Genomic DNA, 13,739 nt, shown 5'->3' with positions numbered 1-13,739 from the left:
CCTTCATCACGGGGAGAGGTTTTGACAGATCGGAAACTTCTCGGCAACGGATCATGGCCAGGACCCCTCCTGTCTTACGTTGTCTCCTGCGTAGACGCTCGGATTCCTCTCTTTGATCGATAATCAGGGGGGCAAAGATCGAGAAGAGGACACTGCGAATCGGGATTGGGCACTTGGCAGCGGGATCGTAGACAGAGACGAGACAGCCGCGGACGAAGAAGAACCAAAAAAGATCCACAACCGGGAACTGCGGGAAAGGTAGACGCGGAGGGATACCGGGCTCCCACTGCATCACCGGCCGGGTGATAGCCCGAGCTTCACTTTCGCGGGGTGATTCGGGATGGGGAACGGGCGTACGATGTTATGGACGGGACTTATGGAGGTCACAGCATTTTCTGCTTGAGGTATGGGTTTCCACAAGGAGGTTGGGTTGATCGTTGTGAGCACTCGCCAAAGCCTGAACTTCCCGAGTCAGGCTTCCCCATTGGAAGCACAGTCGTGTTCTTTTCCCTGCCGAGGAAACAGAGAGAGAATACGACGGCTGCCTTTGCTTTACGGATAACGTGGGAGAGGATACGACGGGCGACCTGTCGTCCGGCGCCAGCATGGTGTCTAGGCGTTCGACCAACCACCTGCCCACGGGCTACGGAAACACGATCATCGATCCCTCTCCTCTTGGGGGAAAGCATGGCCCTTTGTGAGCTTCTTGACTCGCTAGTGTTGGAAATCTTGTGACACCAACGGCTGTGATTTGCCAGCTCGTTTTTTGAAGAGGTACGAACGAAACGTCTCTGAGTCGACTCGAGTCAACTGAGGTTTGACAGAGAACAAAAAAAGAGGTGTCCCCTCATGCCAAGTCTGGGAGCCGTGGTCACGTTGTGGTTGCGGGCCAGATTAGTCCAGCGACGACTCGGATTAGTCCATACTGAACAAGTTGTACGGAAATAATTATCACCGCATCTCAATGATCTGAATCTCATGGCCAGGTCGAGAGCATTATCACAGCCCAGCCCCCTTGGGATATTGCGATGCGAATTATCCAGACTGCTACGCTATGTCGTCAGGGCTGTCCAGCGGTAGCATCTCTGATTCGCCCGGGTAGCTTGGATATCCATGAGGCTAGGACTGCAATCTGTCTTCGCTTATGATCACGAACCGTCCGCAGCCTCTTCCGAGGTTTGGATAATTGACCACGTTGAGGGAAGCCGTTAACGTTACTGTCATTTATCAATGGTCGGGGGCCGCCCCGAGGGCCGAGTGACAATGGAGTCTGAAGAACGACGAGATGGGTATTCGTGGAGGGGCAGGGGAAGAAAAGAAGGCAGGGTCCCCCGCTCCAAGACGACAGCGGGCGTCCGAGCTGTCCGACACAGCTAAGAGCATGATATCCAAAGAAGCAGGAGGGGAGATGATCCGCGGCCAGACCCGGGGTCTGGCTGAACCTTGATTTTTCTGTGTGTAAAAAGTGTGGACTTTGAGTCTGTGAGCTACCAGCTTTGACGGACGAGAAATGCGGCCCCGCCAGCGAGGCGGCTTGAGTTTCGTGGGCTTGCCAAGGGCCCCGGGATGCTCCCAGAAACGTTCCGCCAGCGGCAGGGAGTTGCTAGAGCCAAGTTTGACTGAGCTCACCATAGTTAGAACACCCAGGGAGGGAAAGGTTAGAGGGCGTGGAGGGGTATGGCTTCTCATCCGGTTCGGTCTCTTTGAAAAGCACCCCCTGCAGGGACGGTTTCCAACAGAGAGCCCTAAAATCTGGGGTTGGGTTGGAGGAGGAGTGGTGGTTCAGCTCGTAGGGCAGGCCACGGTACCGATTCGTAGAGCCTCTCTGTGGCTTGTTGATAATCAGAGAAAAAGGAAGCAGAGAATTGTCGTTATGGTACGATCATGTGGAAAGGATGGGGCTGGACCTTCTCGCCATGGTAATATCTCTGCCCTAAACCTTGACGATGACCTTGAGTCTGCCCAGCGATTCGACTCTCTTCGGATGGGACTATGAAGGATGAACTACGCAACACTCGGGTTCCGCCCGAAAGTTTACATTGCATGTCTGATGCGCGAGAAGAAGTTCCAGTAGCTTCTTTTGTATAGCATAGGCACATGTTTCCTAATCTGTTTCTCTGCGAGTCAACAACCACGTTACAGCCCGAGCCCGTGAAACCCTGAGGCGTGAACATCTTTCCAAATCAAACTTGGGACGTTCTAGGGGCAAAAATGGGACATTTGGCAATCTCGATGGCTGATGGCTGAGGGCGCGCGCCAAGCCTCAAATGCCCACTCGTGATGGCGATACCTCGCCTCATTGACGCAGTAGTCCTAGAGTGAGAAGGGCGTGGAGCGGCGATAGAGATGCCGTTGTCTGCCTGCCAAGAAGAAAGATTTGGCGACGGTGCGACGCATCCCTTCCTGAATGCTCGCAGCAATGCCTAGGTCTAAGGTTGCCAAGCCGCAAGGCAAGGGGGCAACTCGGGGATACTGTCATTAGCAAAGGCTGAAGAGGAAAGGCGCGGCTGGCGCATGAGCCAAGCCAAGTCCAGAAAGCGGCATTCCGTTCCGATGCCATCTAATCGAAGCCCATGGTTGCCAAGGCTTAGGCCCCAATTGAGGTCGATTGTGAAGGGTTCTGAAGTTTCTGTCACCGTTTGTGAGGCTCCTTTGGCTTGATCACCGCGCGCGAACGTTGGACGGGGGGAGGGGAGGGGAGGGGAGGGAATTGCGTGGAGTCATCTTGCGTTTCGCCCAAACTTGATGCTTGGCTTAAGCTGGGAAGAACCAAGGACCTTGCCGTGCAAGCCGGCAAGTGCTACCACGAAGCTTTCGACTGACTGCTTGTCGCATTTTTCCCTAGCCCGGAGGCGCCTAGCGTCCTGGGGAGGGATTGTAAAGTGTGTTTAACAGATGCGGGCTAACGGGGTGGAAGGCTAATAATATGGTTGATTTGACTGACTATTGAGACTGTAGGGTGTGTTGTCAGACTCGGTTGCAGACAATACGCAGTCCGTTTGGTTGTCTATGTGCTTACGTGCTTGGCTTTGGAGACCTGTTCCTGTGAGATTATGTCGAGAATGAACAATCTCGTTCACTCCGGTGTTGTTGATCTAGACCTTGATGTCTTGGGTTTCTCGTCCCTGGAGTCTATTGTGCACGTTCTTTTGGGGGCTAAATCAGCATCTGCCGGGATAGGGGCTAATTATTCCTGGCCATCATTGCCTCTCTTTGAGGCACATGGGAAAGGTGCAGTGCAGATCGAGACGGAGAGAGGAGATTGAGGCCATATTGTCGGGAGCGGTATCTGGCCCCTCCCACGTGGGACAATCAAGGGAAGCAAATTGCCTCCGGTGGAGTTGTCCAGGATGACGACTCAGCTGTCAGCTTAGAAAGCGTGATCTCTCCAACTGTCCTGGCATGTGGCCATTTTAGCGGCATGTCATTGTTATGGACGAGGGCTCGACATCCATGTGCCCATCTTATTGCTTTAATAGATTCTCTCAGACCAGAACGCAACACCAGACATCTTTGAGGCGTCTTGGAAGGTCATTAGATCATTGGGTAATGGTTAGCAATACCTCGCTTGTAGTCCTTGCAGGCTTGCAGTGGTTTGCATGTCCTTGAACCCTGGACTCTGGAGATGGGGATGGAGGGGGGATAAACCCGCTGCATAATCATCCTTGTATCCCACGGAATCACTGCGGACCTGCGGACTTGCAGGCCCCCTTCTCAACACTCTGCTTGCTGCGACGAACCAGGACAAGCTTGGCGGCTAAAATAGGCTTGGGTCTGATTGATGAACGTGACGGGTGCTCGAGAGATGGGTATTTCTAGCCACCTGATACGGCAGACATTATCAATGCTAAGCCGTAGATGTCGAGACATAGGCTCCGCAGATCAGGAAATATTGACGACTTGCAGGATGGTACCAAGTATCCGTTCACCACAGAAGCTCAAGCAGCGTGCAGATTGCAGCGCCCCATGCCTGCAGAAACCTTTCCCCGGTGCCCGCAAACCTGCAATACCTAGAGGCTAGTTCCCAGGAATAGAACATCTGTTGTTAACGACACTTCGTCTCTGAGACACCAACCTCGTGCTGGTTCCTGATTTGCGTGCCAACATAGGACGCTCCAAGTCTCGACCAGTCTAGTCGTCAGGGACACCGAAACAAGTGGCACAGAAACAAAAAGAAGTCGGAACAGCCCATATCTCGCTCTGTGCCCATGGGCTCATTCCCACGGTGCCACCCCGCGCCATCTCTCAGCTCCTCCCAGCTCTGCCCCAGTTCTGTCACTTTTGAACCGGGACGCGGGCCCCCGGGAGCTAGCCCCAAGACGCCAAAGCCAGGGTCTCGATCAACCCGGCTACTATCTTGTTTGCGCAAATGCTCAGAAGCAGGCCAGGTCGAGGGCTGGGAGTACCGGTACGAAGTAAGTGTACTTGTGAGTTGTGCGAATACCCATCGAGCGTTGTTTCCAACTTCACTAGGCTCGCAACATTCACTGCACGTTCATCCTCAGCCTGTCTGCCAGGGCAGATGACACACTTTGGTTCTGGTTTGAGCACAAGCGCACGAATCGTGCCAGAGTCTGAGGGGCACATTAGAGTGCGCAAGAGACGGTAGAAATAAGTTAGACAGCAAGGCGGTTCGTGCTCTCCATGCACATGGAGAAGATGAAATGACATCAAGCCCCCTCGGTGCCAGCATGAGCCGGGAGCTCCCCTGCCACCCAGCAGCAATGACACTGATGTCCAAGACTATCTACCTATTGCTTTCTCTCGTCGCTATAGCACCATCAAGTGGCATCGCCTAGGGTGTTGAAGGACAGCATAAAGCCTAAGAGCGAGTATTCGTACGGGCCAGCAGTAGGCGGGCTGGGAGAAACAACCCGCAAGCCCATCTGATCTTCAACAGGCTGCCCTGAATTTCGGGGGCATCACAGCGCTCTCCTCCACTCCTTGGATTCATCATCGTGGGCCCCCCCAGTCCCGGTCTTGGTCCCCAGAACATCCTCTGATCCTCCACTCTCTGCGGATATTCATACTACCTAGTCTCTACGGGACTACTACTAGTAGTAAGCCTATGGATACAGGTACTCCATACAGTTACCCAGGCCTGAAGACTACCATTTTGCGGTGGCCCTCTCTGGAGTCTGGCATGCGTGTCTCTCCTCGCTTCTGCCCTTGCTTTAACACAAAGTCCGTGCGAGTGCAAGGGAAAAAGTCAAAACGGGCCACTCTTTTTCTGCTTCCCAAGGGCCAACGGGCGTGCCCATATTGTGACTGCACCGCCTCGACGTTTCAGGGGGGGAGCAGTGTTGCAAGCAAGGCCGCTGGTTGAAGCCAAGCGATGGAAGCGTAGCGTTCAGAGAGACTCACTGAAGGGCCAGCATACAACTATGTCGATACGAAAAAGTGTGTACGGAGTAGTCTTTACGTACGCGGATATCATAGAACGTCGGAAGTACCATACAGGCTGTACTGACTATTCTCACAGGAAGACATGTGCGAGGCCAAGCCTTCCATGCTTGTGCTTTGCTCGGGCTGACGAGCAAGACAGGCTTCGTTTCCCTTTCTCCTCATCTTCTATTCCCTCTCACCGAGTCACCACTCACCACTCACCACTCAGCAGTCTCCTTTGCTCTCTCTGCTGGATCTTTCGTACTCTACTTCTGATGCGCACGGACTGGCGCATGTATTGCCAGCTAGCATCCGTAGACGCTAGCTCTGTATACCCGCATGCGGTCGTCAGCCCGCCAGACATCGATCCTAGATGGTGGCAGCTGAGTGAGAGAGAGGGTGAGAGGGAAGAGGGAGAGAGAGGAGCCTGAGAAGATGGTGGAGGGGAATTCTGTTAGTGCTGGTACATCAGAACACCCCATTCTGCCTTTCAATATGCCAACAGAAATGAGCATTGAAGAGACTGGAGGCATGTATCCGTACATGGCTGGCTCCGGTTACTGATGAAGGTCGTAGTCGGGGACCCCTAAATTTGTTCCGCCTTTCATCATCAAATCATTACCTTCTGTCACCTTCATCATCCTTCTCTGAGCCAAACGAGCGAGCAAAGCGGCGTTCCAAGCCATAGAAGCCAAGCAAACAGAATACCCTCCAGCACAGCCGTTGCCTCGCGGCGGCTTTGCCTAATCCAAAATCACCATCCCACGTCTCCCATTGCCTTCCCCATCCCATCCTGACCAATCCCTACCTTGTCTTTTTGCTTGCCCACACACCCCAAGCTGGCTGCTTGTTCCGTTCCCCTAGACTCCTGGTAGCCTTGACCCTCTCTGGGTCTACCTGCTCGTCCTCTCTCTTCCCCGTTCTCCTTCGTCCAACCCCTGGTCCCCCCCCCTCCGTCAGGTTACACTTCTCAAAAGGGGGGGTTGCAGGATACATTGTCTGTAGTACTTGACTTGACCACCACCCAAGCCCACCAAACAAGACCAAACCAAACGCCTCGAGTCTCCGTCGTCCCGATACCGAATATCAATCCCTCATGATCACCATGGATCAGACCGCTCCCTCAGCCTGACTGCTCGCTCGATCAAATCCATGCGCGCCATGCCCGAAGCTTAATCTCACATCCCAGGCCCCCTACCAGTAGACTGTAGTCTTGTCTTGTCTTCCTCCTTCTGCCCAACAACCATAACATAACATCACTTCTACATCCCATTTCCTCCTTAACTCCTTCGGCAATTACTGATCTTCGCCCGTCCGCTGCAACGCCGGTTCCCCAACGTACTCTTCAACGCACTCTCGACTTGCCAGTTACATTCAACGAACCCGGACTGCACACACACATACCTTCTCTGCCCGCACCACCAAAAGCTCACAGCATCAACCCGAGGACGACGGCTATTCAACCTTGGCAATACAGAAATCGAGGAGGATTCACACCTTGAAGAGAGACAGAATCCTGAGAACGCAACGCTTACACGTATTAATCATCAACGACCCGCCACAGGCCTTTATCGACCCAGATTTCTTGCGTGTCCTGGCCGTGTCACTCTTGTTCTCTCCCCACAGAACTTTGTCTGTTGGAGCACATCGAATGGACTACCCCACCTGAATCTTGATTCACAATGGTGAGTGCAGCACAGCAGCTTCTCGTCATCGCCTATCTCCGTCGAGGCATTCCACTTTCATCGGGTGTTGAGTGTTGATGTACTATCATGAACGTCATCGGCGTTCATGATATATCATCGTCGCCTTCGGTCACCTTGATCACTCGACCATGTGTTCCCTTCCTTGACCACCAACCACCGGGGTGCCTCGGCGCCTCTGCCCCTCCGTCGTCACCATGCTGACCATTTCCGTCTCCAGCCCGTCGCAAAGGCGTGCGCGCCGTGCTACTATCAGAAGTCAAAATGCACCTTCTCGGAAGGTAACCCGCAATGCGATCGCTGCATGATGAACGGCCGGGACTGCGTCTTTGTACGCCCCGTGCCAAGATCAGCAGTCAAAGGGAGGTCAAAGGTCGCAGTTAGGAGCAAGATCATGGGCGCCGGTGTGCCATGTCCGAACCCGATCCCTCGAAAGACCAACGTGATCGTCCCGACGACAGCGCCGCCGACGACGACAACAACGACGACTGTCGCCCGCGTTAGCTCCCCGCCGTGTTCCGTATCACGAAAGCCGAGTATAGCGACGGCCTCGAGCGTCGGCAGCCCTCCCGACGATGCTTCGTCCGACTCGTCAACCGAATCGGCATCGAGTCCTCCTTCCAAGATCCTTGAGTCACTCAGTCCATACGGTAGCACGCTGGGCCGGTTAGATACCGTCGAACGCAATTCCTTATCGCGATTACTGCACAAGTCCAACTTTATGCAGTACTTCATCAGCCCAACATTCGTCGACAGCATGCAGCTGGACATGACAGTCCATCTGTTTTCCATGTTCGACCAGGGCAAGGACGCCTACATCGCCATGTATAGCGCATTCGCGTCATCAATGGGATTGGAGACGGGCGAATACGACCCGGAAGCGAATCTACACCGCGGCGCAATGGCCGTCGAACACCTTCGATCCTGTCCACTGCCTACACTCAAGCGCGACGAACTGCTACCATGGGCAGGGTTGGGATTGGGTATCGTGTACTTCTCCAACATGGCCCTCGGCACCAGTGCGGCGCCTGTACGACGATACGTGCTGAGCCACATTCGCCATCTTCTGGGAACCTCACAAATATCCAGCTCACGGACACACTACATCCTCGTATACATGACGGCTGTCGACATCAACGAATGCCTGATGCAGCGCGAACTCCCAGTGTGTGGAATCGCACCTCCCGAAGCGGGCCATGTCGATGCGTATGTTGGCGTGTGTATGCCATTGCTGCAACACATGTACGACTTGTGCCGCATCAGCTATCATCTCTACCACGAAGTCGACGTCGAAGAACAGACGCAAGCATTGGACGAAGTGGAGCAAGAAATCGAAGCATGGCAGCCGGTCATCCCTCCAGACTTTACAAACCGCTTTACCACGAGCGAAGTCATCCACATGCTGGCCCAAAGCCGCATCTACAAGACGGCAGCAATGCTGTACATCCACCGATTGAGGTACAAGTTTGGCGAAAAGGATGACATGGCATCTGCAATGGCAAAGAGCATCATCTCAGACCTGCAGATGACGTTGACAGTCTCGCAAGACAAGCAACGCTGTGTCAGCTTTCCGTACACTCTTGCAGCCATCGAAGCAAAGGACGCGGCTGAGCGGGAGACTGCCATGGATGCCATCAAGTCGCTCATCGATAGCGGCAACAGCAAGTACCGTAGCAGCATGGAAACATTCCTGAAAGCCGTGTGGGATATTCGGGACAACCAACCAGGAGCATCTTGGCTCGACTTCATGCAAACTCTGCCGCCGATCTCGGTGGGCGTATAGCGGAGCGGTCCCCTTTTAAGGTTTTCTTTCTTCTCTTGATCTGGACTTGCTTCAAGACTTATGGATTTATTCTACTTTTGCTTTGGGGCGAGGCGGTGAGATATCATTCTGTTTATGTACACGGCTGATGGGAAATACTCCTCATGGTACGATTGCCGTGAGGCAACTCCACGGAGGATTTGAGTTTTCTTTGTCTTATTTTTCCTCGTTCGTTGGCTTAACGTGGAGGCACCTCGTCAAGGAGTCGAGGCCTGCACTAGACTCTTGTGATTTTTCTTCTCCTTCTCTCTATGGCACGGCGGTGACTGCGGGATGCAGAGGAGCATGACGGGACTTTTGCAGCAATGCTCAAAAAAGGGAACGGGTTTTTAGAAGCCTCGGTAGGAATCCGAAGGTTACGAAAGGTGTCTGCCCACCATGGGAGGGGCCCCCAAAGAGACATCATGATCTACCTATGGGTTTGTGATACCATTCTCTCGTTTCATTACCAATACAGACTTCACAATCTCCATATACCCCCCGTTCATTCTCCGATCGCCTGGCCTCTTCAGTGCAACTGACATGTCTGATCGTTTCCTGCCCAACCTCAACCTGATGATCGAATCGCGACACTTCTAAAAGAAGCTCCCGCAAGTCTATGTCGCGCCTAATGGCGGTACCTGACGTTTCATGCCAGCACACGTCCTGGGCGTGCGCTCAGACTTTGCATGAATTAGGCCCTTGTGTAGCCGAGAACCTTGTTCGCTCCTCGCTAAATCTAAACGGGGATCAACTATCACGCGCCCTCAAAGTTAAATACAGTACGTCCGTCTGTACTGCAGTTATGGATGAAAAGAGTGATAGTGTACACCGTCCTGCAACGAATGGCACCATATGCCACATGCTAGACGAAGAGTCGTTGTTTGCGTTTCAGTTCTTACGATTTCTGATTTTGTCACTTTTTCCTAAAGTGCCATCCGGTCCACGGGTTACACGGTGGGTAAGTTCACCCTGAAGACCCCATACCCCACGGAGTACCTATGTTGCGTGTGAGGGCAGTCAAGTTCCCTCGAGACTGGTCGATGAGGATGAACTCCAACGCCCGAAAAGCATCTTTGTGTAGAATAAGTCTGCGGGGCATAGCCAGTAGCCCCCCTTTGCGCCATCGCGGGAGCTTACCATCGCCTCGGTAGTGATCCGTCCGGAAGAGTCAAGGGTCAGGGAAATTATGTTGAAGACTATCGTCGAAACTTGCTGTGTAGACAAGACTGAGGTTTGTTACTGAGCATGCATTTCTACGACGTTGGTCCCAATTGAAGCTTCGGAGGATGCGCGTCCGTACCTAACTCGGTTAACCCGATGCCCTGATGATACGGATAATGGACGTTGAGCGGCGCGGAACCCCACGAACTAACACGAAAAGGTTCTGGCTGGGTCGATCCATTTAGTTATTACTCACCGTGTCAGTGATAGTCGGAGATTTGATAACGAGTAAGTTCTGCATGGTACCGTGTCAATGGTCTTCAATGTTCATGGATCTTTTTTTGGATGTTCCCAGCATGTTGAACCTTATTGATATTGATCAAGGGCCTTTTGACACGCCAACTCTTTCCTCTTCGGCAGCCCGTACCGAGGCAAGTTGCCTCTTAAGGCGACTATGTAACCATTGTCAATATGGCTATTCAACTGGCATCAATGATAGATTGAAGCACAGGGGCTGCAGCCGCGAACATAGTATGCAGCAGGGTTCTCGCTGCATCCTTCACGGGCTTGCCCGGTGACATATTCCCACAAGAGGGGCAAACCCCCGAGTCGCATATGACATTGAGACATTGAAGCATCTAATCAAAAAAGCCTCTATACCGGTCTCAATGACGATGGATTAGACAATCGCTCTAGATTAACAAAGATCAGAGAAACCAGAAACATCAGACACGTGGTGGCTGGAAAAATAAAGGGACGCCCTACATAGTACGCGTTCGGGGACCTCGGCGAAGCTTAAAGGACTTGTTCAAAGCTTGATACTAGGACGCATGCGGACGGAGTCTACTCCGTCATCAAGCCTTCTGCGGGCGCGCTGACGACGGGAAGAACTGAAAGCGGTCAAGCCATGTCCCATGGCTCATGGTCCATGGGTACAGTCAGCCTCCCTAGGCAAACAAGCAGGTGCTGCGGTCTGCCACCGGATTTTGCGCGCTTCATCTCGCACTTTGTCTGGGCGGCGCTCGCACTTTACATCTCGAGTCAGGAGGAGCGGGGCCTGTGGGATAGTTCGCTCGGCCTCGGATCTCTCGTAAGCGCCGAGACCGAGGGATCCTGACCATCGACCTAGAGTCCATCACCCACCTCGACTGAAGGAAGAGCTGTTTGTTGTTCAGCCCCCAGCAAGTTTACCGCGAGTCGAATCATATTTATGCAAGCCAAGACAAAATAGCAACGGATTGTCGAATTCGATCTTGTGTTGCGTCGTATCGCGTCGGGATCTGGTGTCACCCGGATTCTCCATACCGGCCCCATGGGACCGGATCCAACATCTGCCTCCGGAGCTGTCCGGACCTCGCCCACACGAGCACCCGACACGCCGCAGCCGGGCCAATCCCAGCCCCCGACGGCCGCCGGGGATGAGAGTGGAAGCAATAACAGCAGCAGCGCGACCCGCCTCGGCATCGGGAGCAGCAGCGGCGGCCGCAAAATCGAGCGGTCCTGTCAGCTGTGCCACCGCCGCAAGATTCGCTGCGACAAGAAGCAACCTTGCGCTTCGTGTGCCCGTGGCGGCTTCCAATGTCACTATCCACAAGCGGGCCAGCCGATACGCCGTGTCCGAAAGACCACCATCGCCGACGTTGCAAGCCGGATTTCGGACCTGGAGAAGACGCTTGTGGCCGGGGCGGCGAGCCAGCAACAGCAGCAGCTTCCGGCTCTTCGGGCTTCACCATCGGCCTCCACGCCCGGGACAGCCTTTGGTTTGGGTTTGAGACCAAATCACTCTAATCCATCAGCATCCAGGCCAACCACAGCGCCAGCTTCGGGTCCGCAGGAGAAGAGTGTCAACGATGAGATTCTTTTACGGAAGGGATCGTCGAGTCAATACTTTGACGATGTTCTGATTTCTCGGGTCATTGAGGAAGTAAGTGATTCTTCCATTCATTCGAGGCATGGGGCAGTCGGCTGACAAGTCATCAAAAGGAACATGACATTCAATCAGTTCTCACTACACCACAGAGTAGTGAGTCGGCAGCTACGGCGGAGCTGTCGCCATTTAATCCCATGGGCATTCTCTCAGCACCAGATCTCAAACTAGATCTTGCTGAGCTCCTTCCTTCAAAGTACGGCGCCATAGAACTATGGAGGAACTATGTCGACAATATCGAGATTTGCAACAAGATACTCCACCGGCCGACAGCAGAAGTTCTCGTCTACACGGCCATCGACGACCCTCGCAACGCGAGTTCAGAAGCACTAGCGGTCATGTTCGCCATTTTCTTTGTCTCAACTGTTGTTCTGGAGCCCAATTCGGTCCAGATTTTCACGGGCGAAGACAAGGTGACGAGCCTTCATCGATTCAAGACAGGCCTCGAGCAAGCTTTTGCCAAGGCCGACTTTCTTGAACATCCTTCGGTGAAACTGCTCGAAGCCTTGTCTGTATACTTGGTATGTATACCCACACTATACAGCATCCTTTCTTGTGCTTATACTAGGCGCAGGCGGCTCTCAGGATACACAACCCCGGTCGAGGCTTGTGGACGTTGAACGGACTGGCCATCCGAGCAGCCCAATCGATCGGTCTACACCGAGACGGGACTAAGCTCGGCCTCTCACCCTTTGAGTCCGAGATTCGTAGACGCATTTGGTGGCATCTCGTCGCGCGGGATGGTCGAGCAGCAGAGGACTATGGCTTTTCAAACGTTTCAAGCTTCAACCTACAAATAGGCGTCAGCTTCCCGTCAAATCTGGACGACGGAGACCTGTATCCTGAGATGAAGGAGCTCCCGCACTCTCGCACGGGCTGGACGACGTTGACGCTGGCACTAATCAACATCCAAGTGACTCGCACATGGCACCGTCTAGCGGCCATGGCCTCATCGTGGGCCGAAAACCCAACACCGGAATCCGTCCGCGCCCAGGTCGTTCAAGAACTTCACGAGTACGCGGAAGGGTTCCTTCGACACTGCAATCCGGTCATCCCTCAACAGCGCCAGACCCTTCTCGTTGCACGGTTCATCATTCGCAAAGTCGACATGGTCACGCGCCAGCAGTGGCTCAACCTCCAGCACCCAGAGGCGCGCGACTCGTTTGCAACGGAGGAGAATCTTCTCCAGGCGCTCGGTATTCTCGAGGATGGCATGAGCCTGGCGTCGGACGAGCTGCTACGGCAGTATCGGTGGTCTATGCGGGCGTATCCCCAGTACCATATGCTTCTCTACGTCCTGTGGCACTTGTGCGTGAGGCCAGAGGGACCGAATGTCGATCGGGCATGGAAAGCTGTGGACGATAGCTTCATGCTTTTGAAGAGCGTGAACGCCGGTTTCGGGCCCGCGGCGAAGATGACGGTTCTAGAAACATTGAGAGCCAAGGCAACGGCGATACGACAGGGTCTCGGCCAGCAGAACGGCGGTGGCGCCGTCGTTGTCGGCGGAGCGATTGCCAACGATAGCGCCGAGAAGGAGTCATACCCTACGCCGGGTGGAACTGATGATAGATCAGAAGCGGAGGGCATGGTGGATAGTGGGCTGGATAGCATGGCGGCCGCTGATGGGATGGACTGGGCCGGCATGATGCAGGATTTCCCCGACTGGACCACGCTGATGAATGAGTTCCAGGTGGACGGCTTGGACTTCCCAAATTATTTGAACTGATTTTGTGAGTGCGCGGAGTTTTGGACAGGCAGA

At 53.9% G+C, this 13,739-nt stretch overlaps 5 protein-coding genes across 5 annotated transcripts; 3 read left to right on the top strand and 2 right to left on the bottom strand.

Moving 5' to 3' along the window:
- Window positions 1–1,227: 1,227 nt before the first annotated feature.
- CPAR01_00456 (uncharacterized protein) lies at window positions 1,228–1,689 on the bottom strand (the record flags this gene model as incomplete). Its single annotated transcript, XM_060484748.1, has 1 exon — window positions 1,228–1,689. One exon carries the CDS (start codon window positions 1,687–1,689, stop codon window positions 1,228–1,230), a length of 462 nt encoding a protein of 153 aa, XP_060355605.1.
- A 1,052-nt stretch (window positions 1,690–2,741) lies between these two features.
- Window positions 2,742–3,266, top strand: CPAR01_00455 (uncharacterized protein; the record flags this gene model as incomplete). The annotated part of the gene is made up of 2 exons (XM_060484747.1): window positions 2,742–2,793; window positions 2,959–3,266. Coding segments are annotated over 2 exons (360 nt in total), but the record flags the coding sequence as incomplete, so codon positions are not given.
- A 2,330-nt stretch (window positions 3,267–5,596) lies between these two features.
- Window positions 5,597–5,749, bottom strand: CPAR01_00454 (uncharacterized protein; the record flags this gene model as incomplete). The annotated part of the gene is made up of 1 exon (XM_060484746.1): window positions 5,597–5,749. One exon carries the CDS (start codon window positions 5,747–5,749, stop codon window positions 5,597–5,599), a length of 153 nt encoding a protein of 50 aa, XP_060355603.1.
- A 1,733-nt stretch (window positions 5,750–7,482) lies between these two features.
- Window positions 7,483–8,871, top strand: CPAR01_00453 (uncharacterized protein; the record flags this gene model as incomplete). The annotated part of the gene is made up of 1 exon (XM_060484745.1): window positions 7,483–8,871. One exon carries the CDS (start codon window positions 7,483–7,485, stop codon window positions 8,869–8,871), a length of 1,389 nt encoding a protein of 462 aa, XP_060355602.1.
- A 2,494-nt stretch (window positions 8,872–11,365) lies between these two features.
- On the top strand, window positions 11,366–13,706 carry CPAR01_00452 (fungal specific transcription factor; the record flags this gene model as incomplete). Its single annotated transcript, XM_060484744.1, has 3 exons — window positions 11,366–11,977; window positions 12,037–12,501; window positions 12,555–13,706. The coding sequence occupies 3 exons, from the start codon at window positions 11,366–11,368 to the stop codon at window positions 13,704–13,706; spliced, it is 2,229 nt and encodes a 742-aa protein (XP_060355601.1).
- Between the last annotated feature and the right edge of the window lie 33 nt (window positions 13,707–13,739).

Source organism: Colletotrichum paranaense (genome assembly GCF_030867605.1).
Source record: "Colletotrichum paranaense strain IMI 384185 chromosome Unknown Scaffold_1.1, whole genome shotgun sequence".
NCBI lineage: Eukaryota > Fungi > Ascomycota > Sordariomycetes > Glomerellales > Glomerellaceae > Colletotrichum > Colletotrichum paranaense.
This window is presented reverse-complemented; position numbering and strand designations above follow the sequence as displayed.